The 18748-nt window shown below is 42.9% G+C and overlaps 1 protein-coding gene across 2 annotated transcripts in view; it reads left to right on the top strand.

Annotated features, from left to right (window-relative positions):
- Positions 1–13022, top strand: part of Spon1 (spondin 1) — a 282898-nt gene extending 269876 nt beyond the window's left edge. Inside the window, exons 9-16 of one of the 2 annotated variants that reach the window (XM_074041872.1) lie at positions 369–509; positions 967–1042; positions 2116–2298; positions 6044–6214; positions 6294–6461; positions 7240–7404; positions 9337–9600; positions 11471–13022. In XM_074041872.1, the coding sequence (XP_073897973.1) occupies positions 369–509; positions 967–1042; positions 2116–2298; positions 6044–6214; positions 6294–6461; positions 7240–7404; positions 9337–9600; positions 11471–11634 (1332 nt within the window). In that variant the 3' untranslated portion in view covers positions 11635–13022. The remainder of the gene's footprint in view (positions 1–368; positions 510–966; positions 1043–2115; positions 2299–6043; positions 6215–6293; positions 6462–7239; positions 7405–9336; positions 9601–11470) is intronic. The other variant, XM_074041877.1, reaches the window with a different exon arrangement.
- Positions 13023–18748: the final 5726 nt, after the last annotated feature.

Genomic DNA, 18748 nt, shown 5'->3' on the forward strand with positions numbered 1-18748 from the left:
GAAGTACTTACCATCTGACCTGCTACAGAGAAAGTTTGCTGCCTGGTCCAGTGGGAACAACCTTAGATTCAGGCCATGCTGACTCAGCCATTTCTGGGCTGGAGTGACCTTTCTGAAACTTGGCTTCTACATTTTGGCAAAATCATACCATGTATGTGGAAGAATTATAAAGCATAGATCTACAGGTTTCCAAGCACAGAAATATGGCATGAATCAAATTCCAAAAATATAGTTATACTTGTTCAATTGCTATCAGACCAAGGCCCTGAGTTTGATCTCCAGCACTTCCCCACCTAAAAAAATCCTGTCAAAGTTTTTGTTTTTATCTATATTAACAAATTACTTTGTGGTTTGTGTTATTCCTGCAGTCACCGAACAAGCCCACAATTCCCCAGGAGAAAATCCGGCCCTTGACCAGTCTGGACCATCCTCAGAGTCCTTTCTATGATCCAGAGGGCGGGTCCATCATTCAAGTAGCCAGAGTTGTCATTGAGAGAATTGCTCGGAAGGTATTGGGTTCGAGTCCACTAGGAGGGTCAAGAAGACTGTATATTTTTCTGCTCTAGAATCATGGGGGCACAGGCAGAAAGCCCCTAGATATATGGGATTCCTAGGTCTCCCAGGGTTTCTAGTATGCAAATTATCTCCTAAGAATATAAATGACCAAAAGGAACTCAATAGTGAGACCCAGTGCTCAAATGAATGATTTGATCCAGGCAGATAGGTTTCATTGTGAGTTCCAGTCATTAGTAATGTCTGCCACTTTCAGGGTCCCTGCCTAGCCAACCTTGCTTTATTGAACTTCTTTTCCAGTCAGGTTGTAAATTTTGGTCAAGAACTGTCATGACATAGGATTGGCATAGGATTTGTAGAGTGGGCATTTGATTTTATGTCCTTCTTCATCTTTCTCCTGCACAGTCCTTGCTTTCTCTAGTGTGAGCCCTCCAAGTAAAATTCCTTTTGCAGGGGGAGCAATGCAATATTGTGCCTGACAATGTCGATGACATTGTAGCTGACCTGGCTCCAGAAGAGAAAGATGAAGGTACGTTGTTCTCCTTTGTTGCAGGTGGCAACGTAAATTGACGTGGTCCTTTGGGAAGGCAACCTACAAATGTGTTTTAAGAACCGTAAATATAGTCATATCTTTTGACTTGGTAATCCCATCTCTGAGGATTTCCTAAGAAATAATCAGGAGATGAGGGGAAGAGATAAGTCAGTTAGTTAGGCACCAAGTATAAGGTAACTGATGAAGGTGTGACATTGAATACATGTTTAACAGTATCAGTCTTTTAAAATGAGGCATTTTGATAGAATTCTGAATACTGCAAAGCCTATCTGCTTTTATTCTCACATTGCCCTGTGAGGCAGGCACAGGTACACCCACTTCCTCAGCAAGGACAGAGTCCCAGAACCTACAGTCAGTAGGGAGAGGTAGAGCCATGGTTTGAACTTGTTTCCTTGTGGGAACAAGAGCCAGACAGTATAGACTCTGATTATCCCTGTGACCTTGAGCAAGAAGCTAACCTTTCTACTTCATTTCCCATAACTGTAAAATGAGCATAACAGAATTTGCGTCAGAGAGAGTTGTGAGGATCAGTGGTGAAAACACATACGGTTCTTGGGCTGGAACATGGCTCAAGTGGTATAGTTCTTGCCTACCAAGCACAGGCCCCTGAGTTCAAACCCCAGTACCCCACACCCACACCCACACACACACAAAATAATGTTCTTAAAATGCTAGCATATATGATACTGAACAGTTAATAAGTGCTCCATGAGCATCCACCATCCTTACTCTTACGACACTTGTACAGCAGGCCATTGGGAAGATGAAGCTGCAACACAAAAAAGCCTTGTGCTTTCTAAGATTGCCTAGGAAATACCTGCAAATGTATGGAAACAATGTCTGTCAAGGTGAGGGACTGATATCGAAAAGATGTTCATGCATTGAGAGGAAGGGATACTAAAAGATTGTTCCTACTTAGATATCTACTGGCAGGATGTTGAAAGGCTGGTCTAGCAGCAGGGCTTGGCTTTTCTTGTCCCTAAATGAGCCTATCTGGGGAGAGGGCCAGTCATGGCTCCCAGGGAAAACATGTCAAACCCTCTTTGCAGACGACACCCCTGAAACCTGCATCTACTCCAACTGGTCCCCATGGTCCGCCTGCAGCTCTTCCACCTGTGACAAAGGCAAGAGGATGCGGCAACGCATGCTGAAGGCACAGCTGGACTTGAGTGTCCCCTGCCCTGACACCCAGGACTTCCAGCCCTGCATGGGTCCAGGCTGCAGTGATGAAGGTAAGGAGACAACCCACACCAGCTGGCAGAAACTCAGGAAAGGTGTGCCTAGCCATATGGACCCCTCACATCCAGGCAGTTGGTGTCCTTGGAAAGGACAGTAGGACCCTGACTGAAGCTGTCAGTGAGGTCCTACTAGAGTAGACCCCTTCTACAATATCTTGAAGCCTCTGAACACAGAACATGTCCTGTGACATCAGGAAAAAAAAATGTTTTTTGATGGTACTTGGGGTTGAACTCAGAGCTCTGGGCGTGCTAGGCAGGCACTCTCCCATTTAAGCCATACCTCCAGCCCTTTTTGCTCTGGTTATTTTGGAGAAAGGATCTTGCTTTGGCCAAAACTGGCCTCAACCATCATCCTCCTATTTTAAGCTTCTGTCTATGGATGACAGGTGTGTATCACTACACCCAGCTTTTTTCTGTTGAGATGGGGTTTCACATACTTTTGCCCAGGCTGGCCTAGAACTGTGATTACCCTCGATCTTGGCCTCCCACATAGCTTGCGATGACAGGCATACACCACCTTGCCCAACCATTGGTTGATATAGGGTCTTTTGAATTCCCTGACTGAGCTGACCTTGAGCAGCCTCCCAAGAAGCTGTCTCACAGGCATGAGCCACCAGTGCCCAGCTGACATCAGAAGAATTCTTGAGATTGACCTCTTCCCTCCTCAGCCATGGAATAAAATAGACACATGACTGTAGTCAACAAACATAGCTATGTCTTAAGACAAATTAATAAATAACAAGTAGCCTACTTCTGGGACTTAATTCCAACCACTTTTTAAGCAGCCCATGAAACAGACTAGATTGGCCAAGAATGAATCTAGGTTCCACTTTAGACTGAGTTGGAGTGCTTGCTTCAGGTCAGAACCTTTGAGCCAGTTGCAGAAATTTTCCATCTCTCTATCTGCGAGTGATCAAAGGTCAGGCTTGATCTATGAGCTTGCAATGCCTACATTATGACGCCTCAGCCTTTGAGATTGCTTAAAGCTGATTGCTGCACAAAGGTCAGCTGTCTGCTTCCTAGGACATGGCTCCTTTCTATGCCTGGACAGGTCTATCCTCTTGCTCTGCTCTTAGTCTCTTGGAGGTGAGGCCATGGGAGGGATGCACAGTCTAGACTAGTGCATGGCAAAAACAAAACCATTTCCAAGTTGAGGATAACTGAAGAAAACTTACCCCACTGGAGGTCATTCCCAAAGGCTGAACTGCTTCAACGAGGTTACACTCCCTTGTTTATTGTTTTTTTGCCCAAAAAGGGCACCTCGGAGGGGAACAAACCCTGCCATAGACACACCATTCCTAAGAACAGTCAGGAAACAAACCCTGCCATAGACACACCATTCCTAAGAACAGTCGAGAAACAAGTATGACAGACTAGTGAAGGCTGAAAGCCCGCTCTCGGGGCTGAAGAACTAAGGTCTGCAGTGGAACTTAGGCCTTTACCCTCTTCCTCCACAGGGAAGAGGCCACCATACTAGCACAAATGATCCCAGGAGCTAATGGCATTTCTAAACCACACTGGGCTGTGCCTGTTCTTTGGGGTACATGCTCCCTACAAGACATCCCTTCCAGAGTCAGATAGAGTTCTCTTGTTCCCTGCCACCACCACCAAGTTCCCTTCTGCAATGAATTACGTGAAGGGAGTGGCTGGAATAGGAAGGAAGCAGATACCCCTGTGGCTATTCGGAAGGAACTGGATTTATGAGATGAGTATACTTCATTGTATTGTAGCGACTTCGTCTTAAGTTTCCTCCAAATGATCTAGGTCAAGCCTTTTAGCACAAGCCTTGACATTTTTCCCCACTTCAGTGCACCCGTGAAGGGATCTTTTGGAAACAAAGGTCTGATCGTGTGAGTCCCCAGCTGAAAAGCTTGGGGCTCCCTAATGGTCATGTGCAAATCCTCAGCTTAATTTACTGGTGAAACAGTACTACAGAGAACCAGTGTGGAGGCCTGGTGAAAATGAGCAGCCTTGCCACAATTAACATCACACTGCAATACTAAGAGATGCAATGTCAGTGAAGTCACCTGAGGACTCCATTTGGGGGAGGGAGGGACTAGAAGGATGGGCCTCTTGAGCCTGAGCACTTCTCAGAGAAGATACACTCAAGTTGGTAGGGTCCATGTTCAGCCTGACCAAGGTAATGTCTTGCCAGACCACAGGAAACCTGAATTATGATTTGTCAAGTCCCATACCCCAACCATATCACACTGGAACATAATTATCGTATTTGATAGTACCTGCTGCCTTTAGTTAGCCTGGTGCCTAGCTCAAACATGTGGATTCTAGCTGTGATTCCTTAACTATCACCACTGTGTATTTTCACTGTCCATAGGTTACACAACAATGTCTGGGCATCACACACAGGCTGGTTGGGACTCTTTCTGGCTTCCTCTCCCAATACCACACACACAAACACTCTAGATGGGTGTTTACACAAACTAGTCTATTCACCTTAAATGCAAATATCCTTTACTCAACAAAAGCACATTCACATATACCCCCTTCTATGAAATTTTACCCAGAACTCCAAGAGGGAACAAACTTTTCCCTTCTCTGTGCTGCCCGATACCCTTGGCTTATCTCTCATCCTATTTTCAATACTTCGAATTGTTGTTTCTTTCTCTCTCTCTGTCTCTCTCTCTCTCACACACACACACACAGAGCTAGATCCATACCTTACTTAGCTTTGTTATCTCAGAACACATTTGTAAGAATTCAGTAAATCTTAATGAATAAATAGATGGATTAACTACATTCTCTTTTTTTAGAAACACACACACACACACACACACACACACACACACACACACCCACCCCTTACCTGCTACCTGGAACAGCACCTTGCTATAACGTTGGGAACAGGATCACCAAGTCATGCTGCAAGGTTCAGTTTTTCCACGAACAACCTCCAGGTGTCTCCTACATGACCGTGGCTGTTGCTAACACCCACAGATGGGAGCAAAGCTGTATCTGACCTAAGATGCCAACACAGAAAGCTGCTTGTGTTGCCTTCCTCATCTGTCCCTCTCTCAGGGCACACACAGACATTTGCCACCACCACCCCTCGCCCCCCATCAGCAGCTGTAGTATTGTCTGTTACCATCCTCAGTGGAGACACTGAGAATTGTAGGCCCATTGGTACAGTCTGCTCTTTGGATACAGGTCAGTCCTGTGTCCCAAAGCCCATCACGTACTATCCTCAGGAACAAAATTCTCTCATGTACTTTTCTTCAGTGGGAAAACCTACAGCTTTAGACAATGATACAGGTTCCTATGAACAAGTGAGCCTATACCATACCACAGAATATATATGATTTAATACATCTAATACATACATACGTGTATGTATATATTCTCTCAGTGCTGTCCTGAAGAATCTTCTGCAGTGACACAAATGTTCTGTATGGTACATTTTAGACCACAGAAATGGGTGATTTAAATTGTATTGACTCTATATTTCTGTGTGTGTATGTTTTATAAAACATCTACCCATTTAAACATCTTTTAAATGTATTTTCATGGGATGAAGAGTAATCCTGAGTACTCCTTCCCTCTGGAAAGGGACATTTCCTCTTAAGAGAACAGTTCCTGGTGCACAGATTTAAATTCTCAACCGCCTAATTCCCTTGAATGCTGCCTGGTTCCTTTCTCGAGTCCTGCAGGTGGGAAGTTCCCTTGGTGTGTCCAGCTGGCACCCACTCAGCCCACCACTGAGCACCAGCTGGGTGTATTGCAGATGGCTCCACCTGCACCATGTCCGAGTGGATCACCTGGTCACCCTGCAGCATCTCCTGTGGCTTGGGCATGCGGTCCCGGGAGAGGTATGTGAAACAGTTCCCGGAGGATGGCTCTGTGTGCACACTGCCCACTGAGGAGACTGAGAAGTGCACCGTCAACGAGGAGTGCTGTGAGTGGGGGTGCCAGGTGGGCGGGGAGGGCGGATCCCAAGGCCAGCCATGCAACTTCAACTCCATGGGGCTCCCCAGCTCCCAGCAGCTGCCTGATGACGGAGTGGGGAGAGTGGGATGAGTGCAGCGCCACTTGCGGGATGGGCATGAAGAAGCGGCACCGCATGGTCAAGATGAGCCCAGCAGACGGCTCCATGTGCAAGGCTGAGCCATCCCAAGCAGAGAAGTGCATGATGCCTGAGTGCCGTGAGTGGGTGTGGGGGAAGGCTTTGGGCAGGGGACCTGGGAAAGGCGTGGAAAACCACAAGATGGCACCCCCTCCTGCCACCACCACCACAAGGCCAGAAGCTGAGCAAGGGCAGGGGGAGAGCACGGCCCACAGTCTTTACAAGGTGCTGCTAGGAGCAGGATGAGAGCCAGTGGCTTGTGGACATCAACCACATCCAGATGGACTGGCCTCCTTTAGTGGTATTCTAAGCAATTCTGGAGTGGAAAACAGGTGACCTCCAACAGAATTCACCGAGAGCTGAGTGTCATAGAAGTATCTTTCCTGGGGCAGTGGGGAGGACCACTTAACCAGGTCCAGTCCATTCCTGTTTCACATTGAACTTGTCAGGCCTCGTAAAGCATAACCACTCCCCCTCTATGCACAAATGCATATAGACCCACAAGTACGCAAATCAATACCCATTCTACAGGTTTCAAAGTCTCCAAAAACACAGCACTGAGCCTGTCCTCTGGTGCACAATTCTTGGGGAATGTGGGACCTGCTGTCTTTTACTGTTTCAAGTGGAACTTATGCTAAGATCACTGACCTCATCTGATGTCAGGTCATGACAAGAGATGCAAAAAAGTAGGCTGGGAGCCACTTCTTGGCCTAGAAAATTCTCTCATTTGAACCCATGGGCCAATTCCACTTTACTCCAGGAGCCAGAGCAAACTGCTGGAGTGGGGGCCGTGTGGGGCCAAGATCAAAGAACAGAAAAAGAGCCTGTTCTCAGTGGCAAACCTGATCTTGACCTAGACACCATCCCATGCTTGCTGTCTCCATGGTCTGAGTGGAGCGACTGCAGTGTGACCTGTGGGAAGGGCATGCGGACTCGCCAGCGGATGCTCAAGTCTCTGGCAGAACTTGGAGACTGTAATGAGGAACTGGAGCAGGTGGAGAAGTGCATGCTGCCAGAGTGCCGTAAGTCCAGGATCCTGGAAGCCTACTCCTTCTCTTTCCTCCTAAGTTCCTGGGTCCAGAGAGCCCCCAAACAGCCCCATGCTGTAATAATACTGCTAGATCCTGTAGTGAAACTGTTTGCTGGGGAGAATGAGCTGTTTGCTGGGGAGAATGAGCTGTTTCCTGTGTTTGGGTCTGGGTAGGCATAGTTTTATTTAAACTCTTCAATCTTATTACCATCTGCAAAATCACAAACTGGAAGTGGTTATGAAGTCTGCATGGGAAACATATATGAAACACATTTAGCACAAGTCAATCACCCTATTCCTTCCCTGCCCCAATTATGGGCTTGGCTGACCTGTGGATTTTCAATTCTCTTTCTCCTGTGACCATTTTATTTATCCTTGACCAGAAGCTGTGTATTAAATCAATGACCCCTGCATCCTGGTAAGACAGCAAGAAAACAAACCAAGTTCTCAAAAGCTTGCTGCCCACTCCCCTCTCCTCCAAAATCCCTGCTGATCCACAGTTTTGATGACATGGGGGCTCTCCAAGCAAAGTGCCAATTTTTCTAGCCAGTCTTCCAAAAGAGCTGTTTAAGTGGCCCAGTCACTGTGATTTATTTTCTAGCTTTTTCTAGTCCTTTAATCTCCCTCCCCTTGTTAGTACCCAGGCTGCCTGGCTTGTTAAGATCTTAGTTCTATCCCTTAATGGCTGCATAACCTTCAGCAGACTGTTTGTCATCTCTGTTCCTCGGTTTCCTCACCTATAAAACAGGAGACACTTCACAGGTCTCTGAGGATTAAATCCAGTAATTAGCATGAAGGATGAGCACTAGACCTGGCCTCAATCGATCTTTGACAGCTCCTAAGCTGTTTTAGGTAGACTTGGTCACATGTGCAGATAGCCTACACCATCAACTAAATAAAGCCTGGTGCTTTTAATAACTACAGTTGGCCCACAGTTAACTCAACTCACCAGATTAGGGTCACAGAGGCTTCCAATGGGAGAGTTATCAGAAGTCTTTGATAAAGGAAGGGAGGAAGAAATGAACAGTCATGGGGCATTTTCTGGGCTGGGCATTAGCTAATTTAATCATCACAACCTAATGAGAAAAATACCATTATCCTCATTTTTGCAGTTAAGCTGCCTGAGCTCCCACAAGGGAAGAAGGCCTGAAACTATTGTACAAAATTATTTCCTAGATCCAGCCTGGCCCTGGCTTTTATGGATAGTTTGGAGTCATATGTCTCCTAAAACACATCCTGAGTGAGAATCAGATCAAAGTGTTAGTTCCCCCCTTCACAATTGTAAGGTGACAGCTTAGTAAAAATCTGCTGGACTTAGTATTAGAACAATCTATAAAATACCACTTCTCTAGACCCTCTTCTCAATTTCCCATTTCTGTCTGGGTCCACATATAGGACACAGGACAGTGCCAACAAGAAGAAAAGCTGCCTGAGTCTGAGAAAGTCATGATGCCTTTGATATTAGTCCATGGGGTCCAGACACCTGTTAGCCTGTTAGCTTGCTCTCTCCAAAGGTCAGGCAGCAGAAGGCTTGGTATCCTTGCTCTCCAAAACTACACTTTAGTGACTACGCCTTCCTGAGAAAATCCAGGTCCTTGGCCTGTGGGAAGTTGTCTTTGCCACTTGAAACTGATTTGACAATATTCTAAGAAATCACAGAGCAAGGCAAGAAGTCTGAATACACTTCAAAGTTCCTCAATGCCTCTTGAGTTAGAGAGAAGACATAGAATATGGGTCATGATCTGACACCAATCCTGCCTCTTCTGCTTACTGACCATGTGGGCTGGATGCCCTCATTCTGCCTCTTGGAACCTCAGGCTTTTTTCTGTAAAATGCATTCTAAAGATTTGAGAGGTTCAAAGGAGCAGAAGTGACCATGTCTTGTTTTAGAATGAGTAACACTCATGCTTATGTATTTTACCAGCCATTGACTGTGAACTTACGGAGTGGTCCCAGTGGTCGGAATGTAACAAGTCATGTGGGAAAGGCCACATGATTCGAACCCGGATGATCCAACTGGAACCTCAGTTTGGAGGTACACCCTGCCCAGAGACTGTGCAGCGAAAGAAGTGCCGAGTCCGGAAATGCCTTCGAAATCCATCCATCCAGAAGCTGCGCTGGAGGGAGGCCAGAGAGAGCCGGCGGAGTGAGCAGCTGAGGGAAGAGTCTGATGGGGAGCAGTTCCCAGGTACAGCAACCAGTGTGGCCTTGCGCTAATCTCAAAACAAGGAGTGGAGGACAGGCTGCATTTCCTAGTCTTCAGACCACATTTTGATTCTTCAGATACAAGCTTCCCCCACCAAATATTATGAAAGTATAATTTATAAAGAATAGGTAGGAGGGTTTTTATTAAAGAAACTATAGATAACTACGTGCCAAAAATAAATTTCCAAGCAAAAAGCCTTTACAAACTAAAATCCCTTCACATCTATAAAACCAGAGGTTTTGTCTAACCTCACTCAAAATCAGTTACAACTTGCTCACAAATTCCTTGTGAAGAAGGGAAATGATGACATGGATTTGTCAGAAGAGTCTTATCATTTAGAGAATGTTCTTGAGGACCTCTTAGTACAAGTCACCCATTTTAAGGGTGTGGCTCAGTCAAGACAGCCCTGCCCTTTGCCTTCTTGGTTTATTTATTCAATGTTAACTACAACGTTTAACAACAGTATCCTATCTACCTTGAGTTTTATTTCTTCAATTATGGATCCAGGTTGCCATAAGTGATAAATACTCCAGTAAAATAAAAAAACCCAAGTGTGCCATGGAATCAGCATTTTACTCAAGAGAAATACTAAAGCAGGGAAAATTAGACTGGGTCTTGAAGAACTTGTAGGAGCCTGCCAGTTAGAGAAGTACATTCCAGCCAACAGGAATAGGAATTGCCAAGGCACAGATACCAAACAGCACATGTCCAAGCAATAGATGGAGCAGAGTATAAAGAGGAAGTAAAAAGCCAGGTTGGAGACCAAATCATAGAAGGTCAATAGTCTGCTGAGGATCTGGGGCTTGATTCTGTAGGTGAAGGTCTTAAACAAGAGTGAACTTTAACAGACCAACTTTGGATAGAGGCAGGTTTTAAGGGTTTCTTTATAGCCCAAGGGAAGATTCTGTATCCCCAACACACACATTGGTTCCAAGGCAAGAGTACAATATCATCAGCAAAGTGAAGGGCCAGGGTTGAGTCTTGCACACAGGCCAGTAGATAATGTTTGGATTCCATGAAGGAAGTACAGCTCAAATTACACCTTTTCTTCTCTCTTCCTCATGATGTTATCTGTTGCATGTACTCAATTAACTAGTCCGTATCTGTTAAGGTCAACCATGTACCAGGCACAGTTTCTCTATGAAACTTAACTGTAGTATGGTAAAACAGATGTCTAATGCATATTCATAAATATGGGTTCAAAGAAAGAATACAGAGTGCTACAGAAGCACACAAACAAAATATGTAATCTTGGAGAATCAGGGACATTTTCTTTGAGAAAGGCATATTTAGGCTGAGTAGTAAAAACAAATCGTTCAGTACTTAGCCAGTGAGGCCATTGTTTAGTGCTCCCTGCAGTAGTTGCTGTAACAAAAGCCACCACAAAACAGTAGCTTTTTAAATAATCATTTCACATGGTCCTGTGGGTCAGTGACAAGCTTCTTCTAAAGTCTAGCTCAGGCTAAATGTCATTCATGCAGCCACAACCAACTGGGGCCACTCTCCATTAACGTCTCTCTGGTGGACTGTCCAGACTTGTTCACACAATTGTATTAGGATTCCTAACAAACAGCTTTTCTCAGACTGTATTTTTGCTCACATCTCATGGCCAAAGCAAGCTAGGTTCAAGAGATGGAGAAAGGGACTCTGCCCTTTGATGAGAAAAGCCACTAAGTGTTATGGTCATTTTTTGCAATCTATCACATGAGCTAACAGTTCCTAATACAGACTCTAGAATTCAACAAATTATTACCTGTAAAACCAGAGGAGAAACCTAGACCACTAAGTGTGAGAGTTCTAGAGTTCAGCATTCCTATCCTGATGGCCTAACCAGTCATTCTCATGCTTTTAGGTTGTAGAATGCGCCCTTGGACAGCCTGGTCAGAATGCACCAAGTTGTGTGGAGGAGGGATTCAAGAACGCTACATGACTGTGAAGAAGAGGTTCAAAAGCTCCCAGTTTACTAGCTGCAAAGACAAGAAGGAGATCAGAGCATGCAATGTTCATCCTTGTTAGCGGGGGTTACAAGTTCCCCAGGGCTGCACTCCAGATTCCAGTCACAAATGGTTGGACTGTTTGCTTGTTTAAGACGATTTAAATTGTGTCCACTAGTTTTCATTTTGCAGTGTGGTTTGCCCAATAGTCTTGTGGATGCCAAGACCATCCTGTCTGAATACTTCGGGGTGGGTACAGGGTTCCCTAATGGGGCTCCCTCACCCTCACCCGGCCTTGTTCCTGCACAGAAGTGAATAGTCAGTCACCTTGTACTAAACTGAAGTATGTCCCTCTGGAGCATCTACCTGGCCAAGCAGGAAAAGACCCTGGCCTCCTCCACATGGAGAGGCCTCCTCCGTGTCTGGAAATGACTGTGTGTCTGGGTCCTAGGGTGCAGCATGTAGGAAACACACCCATGTGATACAGAGAGCAGATTCTCCTTTCTCATCTTCAGCCTGTTCTCTCTTGCAGAAAACTTCCGTTGGCCTCTCTTCACTTAGTGGGACTTTAGGTCTCTTGTCAAGTCTCCTCAGACACAAGTTCTTGGGGAAAACAGTCCACTTTGAAGAGGTACATCAATGCTAAGTGGCTTTTATTCTTACATGAAGAATACATTTATCTCATCTCCTAATATTTGTTCCTAATACCCCAAAGGAAGAAATGATAGCTACTTTATTCAAACGTAAAGGTGACTGTGTGTAAAAGTAGTTTTCCCTTGATTTTGTTTCTGTTGTTTTATTTTTTGGTTCCTAATTGTCCTTGGATGATAGGCTTATGAACCTTTTGGTAACAGACCCTTACTGGAACCAAGTCAACAAAACTGCCCTACCAGTTCCAAACCCGACATAAAATCTTCCTATACACAGACATTTAAGTTTTCAAATGCTTTTAACAAGAAAGTCTTCCCAGAGGCCCCCAAGCCATTCCCCAATAAAAATACTAGCTCTGTACTTAAAAGTAATTTTATATGTAGAGAAGGAAGTTGTTTGTTTCAAAAACCCAGAAGAAAAAGAACATTATGGAATCAGCCTTGTGCCAGCTGTTCACACCAGGGGTCTGGTCCTCATGGATATCTATAGGGAAGGCCCTTCCAAGCCATCATAAGCACACCAAATTTAGGACAACTACCAACAATTAGTGTAAAAGGACACTGTTCTCAGTTGTGAGACCAACAACAGGGTTTGCTCATGCATTTATTGTTAAAACTACTGTTTTATTTCTTTTGCAGCCTTTTTTATTTCTTATTACTGCTTAATCCAAATACGTACTATGGGCAAGATATATACAATGCTTAGACTATACTACTTTCAAGAGTTTGCATTAAACACAACACATATATGCTATGGCCCTGAATATGTATTTTCTTTAGCACAAGACTGTTCAATAAAAAAAAACTTACTGAGTCTGTCTTTCATGTTTTAAAACTAATTTTAAGTATTAAGATTGTTGGGTCTTTTTACAATTGTTATCCACCTCAATCACTTTCAGCAAAAGACAAGTCTTTTGCTCCCTCATTCTCGAGGGGACATTGTTACCAACATCTTTCAGCTACGGAGCTTAGAGTTGTTTCCAAAATATTTTTTTTTTTAATACTTCCACAAATTGCTTTTCCCTCCCAAAAAAGAATATAAGGAAACAGGAGGTTTAAATTTCTACTTGGGACCAAAGAAAAAAAGTTCTGCTATAGAATCTGCCCACTTTGCAACACTGTCCAAACTAGAAAATCAAAGCTACTTAACAGGATGATTCCCAAGTAACTCTAAAGACAAACCTCCCTAGCGTCTCATGTTCTTATTTGGTCCCAGCTGGGTATGTTTTTAGTACTGATTTGGGAGACTTAAGACTAGGTAACCGGTTAATGGCTGAGTGGGTGACATAGTTCTCCTGAGTGTTATTTTGTTTGCAAAGGGGAATTTATAAGAAGTGTCAATTCTTTCTTACCAAAGTCTTGTGTTAGGTGGTTCATAGATTTTCTGGCTAACCAATCGTTTTGGAAATAAAGACTTTTTACTACAAAAATGCAATCTGTTTGACTTCCACTTAAGATAGTGAAGATACTGTAAGAAAAACTGCCATATAAAGAACAGCTATAATTGTATTTTTTATTAATACCAAATCCATTATAATCTAATTTACACCCATATACTAAGGTAGTAAGACGTTCAGAGATACAGTTCCCAATCTGACACAGGTCACGTATCTGGCATCTTTAAAGCAGCAAATGAGAATAAAATCTGGGCTGTTTTAGACCCAGAACTGAAAAAGAAAAAAGAACTTTTTCCATTTTTCATTTGAAGTTTGGGTATGAGACATTTTAGGCATACTCAAAGCCTATGTACACCACCTGGGAAGTAAGGGTACATACACACTCTCACACAACTTCAGCTCTGCATAAACTTAGTCCACACGAGTCCATGACTAAAATATCAACACATTAAAGCATGTCCACATCCAGTCATCTCTATGACCTGTTTCTCTTAGTCTACATGTCTCAGACGGTAAGGAACAAAGATAAATTTTTGAGCTGGGTGTGATGGCCCATACCTATAATCCCAACAGTTGGGAAGCCAAAGCAGGGGGATTGCAAGTTCAAAGCCAGCTTGGGCTACATAGTGGGGAGTCATCATCTGCTGTGTCCCCTCACCCCATCTTTTGATGATACTAGAGCTTTTAGACAGGTACTCTGCCATTTGAGCCTTGCCCCAGCCCTTTTTACCTTTTATTATTTATCAGGAAGGATGTCACTTCTTGCCTGGGACGGTCTCAGACTGCAATCCTACTACAGCTTCCTGTGTAACTGGGACTTCAGGACATGAGCCACCACACCCAGCTTATAGATTGAGGTGCGGTCTGGCTAACTTTTTGCACAGACTGGCATCAAACCATGAGCCTCCCAATCTCCACCTCCCAGGTAGTTGAGGTTACAGGTAAGAGTCATCCCCCAGCCTTTTTTTTTTTAAAGCTAAAAGAACTGCAGAAAGACCTCTCCAGATCATTTAATAACAGAATCTGACACAGAGTAAGAAAGCCCAGCTTTGGGAATTGTGTTACAGAAGAGTTCAGCTACAAAGGAGTTAAAGACTTAACTAAGAGTGTTTAATCACTAACTATAATACAAAATCAGGGAAGATAGCAATTTCCACTATTTTGCTATTTGGTGCTTTTAATTTTAAGAGACTGATTCATTTTGTTCTTCATATTGCCCAAATTAGGCATAATGAATGAAAATAAATCCCTTTTGAAAATGACTGAGATGCAGTAACAAATTATAAATAGCAGCTGAATGCTAATTAGCATGAAGCTAATTCTTCTACTTAAATCCTTTGAAAACTGAAAGCAAATGATCTATACTAAAATGTCACATTTAAATAATGGCACCCCTGAGGGTTCAGAGACATACACTTTATAGGGTGGAGAGACAGAGACTGTAATGGTAAGCCTGGAGAGCCTAGGTTCTAACCACTGTTGCACCTGTGAGTAGCTATGAAAGCTGGGGCCATTTTACCTTTTCTGGCCTCAGGATTGACACAAGCTTTCTCACACTAAAGGACTTCTCTACCACAGATTCACAATTTAGCCAGTCCTCACCTTGAGAGCCAGTCCTCATGGTATCCTGCCATAGGACTCACTGAAAGCCAGGCCCATTCTACCATCCCTCACTTCTTCATATGAAATGTCCAGTAAATGCCCACTTTGTGTTGTAGCACGTTTGGCTTGCATTTTGATCGCTTATTACTGAAAATATCATAAAATATGCATTCATAATTTTTTATAGTTATGATCAGACTTTTCACTTAACATTCATAATGTCTTAACGTAAGACAGCATTCATTAACATGTACTTACACTGCTCTAAATATTCCCATCTTTTAGCATACTGATTGATAATAGTTCTTATATTTTAAGCAGTTATATGCTTAAACAATTTTCCTTTACTTCAACTAACTTTTACGTATTAACTGAAGAGAAAAAGAGAAATATCTTCAAGACTACAGACTCCTTTACACTTGGAATTTATAAGAGTCTCTGTTTTTTTCTCATGTTGGAATACAACTCCTACTGAGTAATATGAACCTGAAATGACTAGCCTACCCAGAAGTCAGAAGGGCCACCTGTGAAATACACCTGAATATTGTACTCCCTTCCGACAACACTAGTGCTACTCCAAGCAGACGTGCAGCCTGTTAACATTCACAAAGGAGATGCAGCAACAGAGAACAAGTACTTAGAACCTCTTATAGTGATTTGACATTGCCAGGATACCCAAGAGAATTATTTTTCTAGTTAATTCACTTTTCATTACACTTAACAAATATATTAGTCCACAACACTGGAGATAAAAATGTTTTTAAGCTGAGCCTTTAATACAGATAATCTGAGAAGCAGTGTGATACACTATTCTTACAAAGGAATGCCAGCGTAAAAACCCTACGGGATTTTTGGGTTTTGTTTCTTCAAACAGGGTCTCACTATGTAGCTCAGGTTGGCCTTAAATTTGTGATCCTCCCTAACCCAGCCTCACAAGCACTAGGATTACAGGTGTGTGCCATCATGCCCTGCCAAACCCTAGGCTTTCAAATCTCTCAGATGCTTACTTAGGTATCCAGGACAGTAACACTTAGTTCCAATGATTAAGTACCTTGCACTGGCCTCTTAATAGCCTACCCCAGTCAACCCCTCCATCCCCAACTTCTTTGACATACAGGTTCCTGGCTTTTTCCAATTTCTGGCTGCTTTTCTTTACTGTCCACTGGCTCTTAATATTCGACTCTCCAAATGTTTGTTTTCCCAGAAAGTTTTACCCTTGCACCTTCTCTCTAACACTCTTTCTAGTGGATATTACCTCTGCTTTTTTTTTTTTTTTTTTTTTTTTTTTGCAGTACTGGAGCTTGAACTCAGGGCTTTCACCTTGAGCCACTCACCAGCCCTTTTTGTGATGAGTATTTTCAAGATAGGGTCTCTCGAACTATTTTCCCGGGCTGGCTTTGAACCACGATCTCATCTCTGCCTCCTGAGTAGCTAGGATTACAGGCGTGAGCCAATAGCACCAGACATTGTCCCACTTCTCTCTCTTCAATCACTTCAAAATGGATAAATTACAAATCTGTTTATGTAGTCCCAGCTTCTCCTTTTGAGCTCCAATCTCCATTCCCAAATTCCTCCTGACTAAATCTAAAACTGTCACAAACACCATATAGTTCTATCCCTAGAAAGTTGCCTGTGCTCTTTATTTCCATTAATAGTACATCACTTTTCTGCACACCCAAGCTCAATATTTTGGACTCTCAAACACTTCTCAGATACACCTCTAATGTTCAGTCCCTTTTTCCCCACGTTAACTGCAGTTCATCTTTCTCTGAAATTACTCATTCACCTAATGGTATTTCTGTACACATCAGACAAAAGGACATGGCTCTGCCTTCAGAGAGTTTATGACAGTAAAAGGACAGATTTTGTTACTGAAACAGCGTTTTAACTGACTGTCTCCTTAAATCTACACCTCTCTGCCATTCATACTACCTGTAGAATAGATCCAGGCATCTCCCGTTTAGAATTCCTGGCTGTTTCCCATTATATACAGAAGGGTTATCCTGTTTGAAGGCCCCAACAATCCAATCCCAGTCTACCTGGTCTTATCTGTCCCATTGTACTCAGAATCTTTTTAGAATACAACCTGCATGCTGCCAACACTGTGCCTTGGGCTTTTGCCAAGGCACATTCTTCCCTCCTCCCTGCCTCAAATCCTACCAATCTGTCAAGCTCCAGAAAAAGCACCACTTCTAATTCAGTTCTTTTAGAACATATACCCTTCCTCCAGCTGGTCCTGATAACACTTTTTTGCAGGCTTCCCATACTTTGCCTTAAAAAGATGGGACATCAGCATTTGTCTCTGTCACTCTTAAACTTTCTCCACTAGACTCCAAGTAATCTGAAGGAAGGAACATATCTATTTCCCCAATACACCAATATAGTCTTGCACAATGAAATCTGCTAGGTCAGGTACTTTAAATATAACTTTTTTGATTAAACACATACTTTAAATTTTAGAAACAAATGCTAAGAGTTTGAAAATGATAACATCTCCCTACGTGCTTGTCAGTTAGTGGTTCAATGGCATCAAAATGGATGGCAATGGGGAAAGAACATGAATTAAAATAAGTAGTGACAGAAAGAAGAAAAGCAAGCTAGACCTTAAGTATATACTACCCTGAGACACTAATTTTTTGAAAACTTGAAGTATGTGGCAAAGGACCAATTTATATTATAAAACTCTGAAGCCTCAAATTTAGCAAATCATCAAAGTAACGTATATATCAATTAGAGAATAATGTCAAACTGTGAAATACTGTAAACTTAAACAAACAAAATAGGGAGAAAACTCCTAGGATACAAATCCATGACTATCCATTCAGGAAATTATTTGAATTTCCACATAAAAAGGCATAAGGATTCTCAAGTTGAGAAAGAAACCTGAAATGAATACAACCTGCATTCTGCCAACACTGTGCTATATAGCAGGGTTGGCAATTCATCCCATCATCTGTTTTCATACAGAATAGTCTTCATAATTTTAAAGGGATGGGAAACAAATGCAAAGATTTGCATTTTATGACATATGACAATGATATGAATCACTTCAGTGTGCACAAATAAAGTTTTACTGAAACACAGTCACATACATTCAACTGCTTACACATTGCTTATGGCTATTTCAGTCCAGAATGGTAAATTGAGTACTTGGAAGAGAGACCATATGCCTGGCAATGCCCAAGCTATTTACTATATAGCCCTTTATAGAAAAAGTTTGCCAATTACAGAGGGGAAAAAAAGCCAACTGACAAGTTATTCATATCATGAGATAGGCCACTTTTTGTAATGAGCCATATTTACCCCTGCCCAAAACAATTTAAAAACTGGACTAAGCTAGGTGCTATGGTATAAGCCTGAAGTCCCAACTACACAGGAGGCTGAGGCAGAAGGACTATTGTAGCCCAGTGGTTTGAGGCCAGCCTGGGCAAAATAGCCAGAAACTATCTCAAAAAAAAAGTAAAAATATGAAACAATTGTTTATAGATACTGTATAGCAGGGAGCAGTGGACTATAACCCTAATGACAAACCTTAATAGAAGAGAAA

This window comes from Castor canadensis, chromosome 1, assembly GCF_047511655.1.
Source record: "Castor canadensis chromosome 1, mCasCan1.hap1v2, whole genome shotgun sequence".
Taxonomy (NCBI): Eukaryota; Metazoa; Chordata; class Mammalia; order Rodentia; family Castoridae; genus Castor; species Castor canadensis.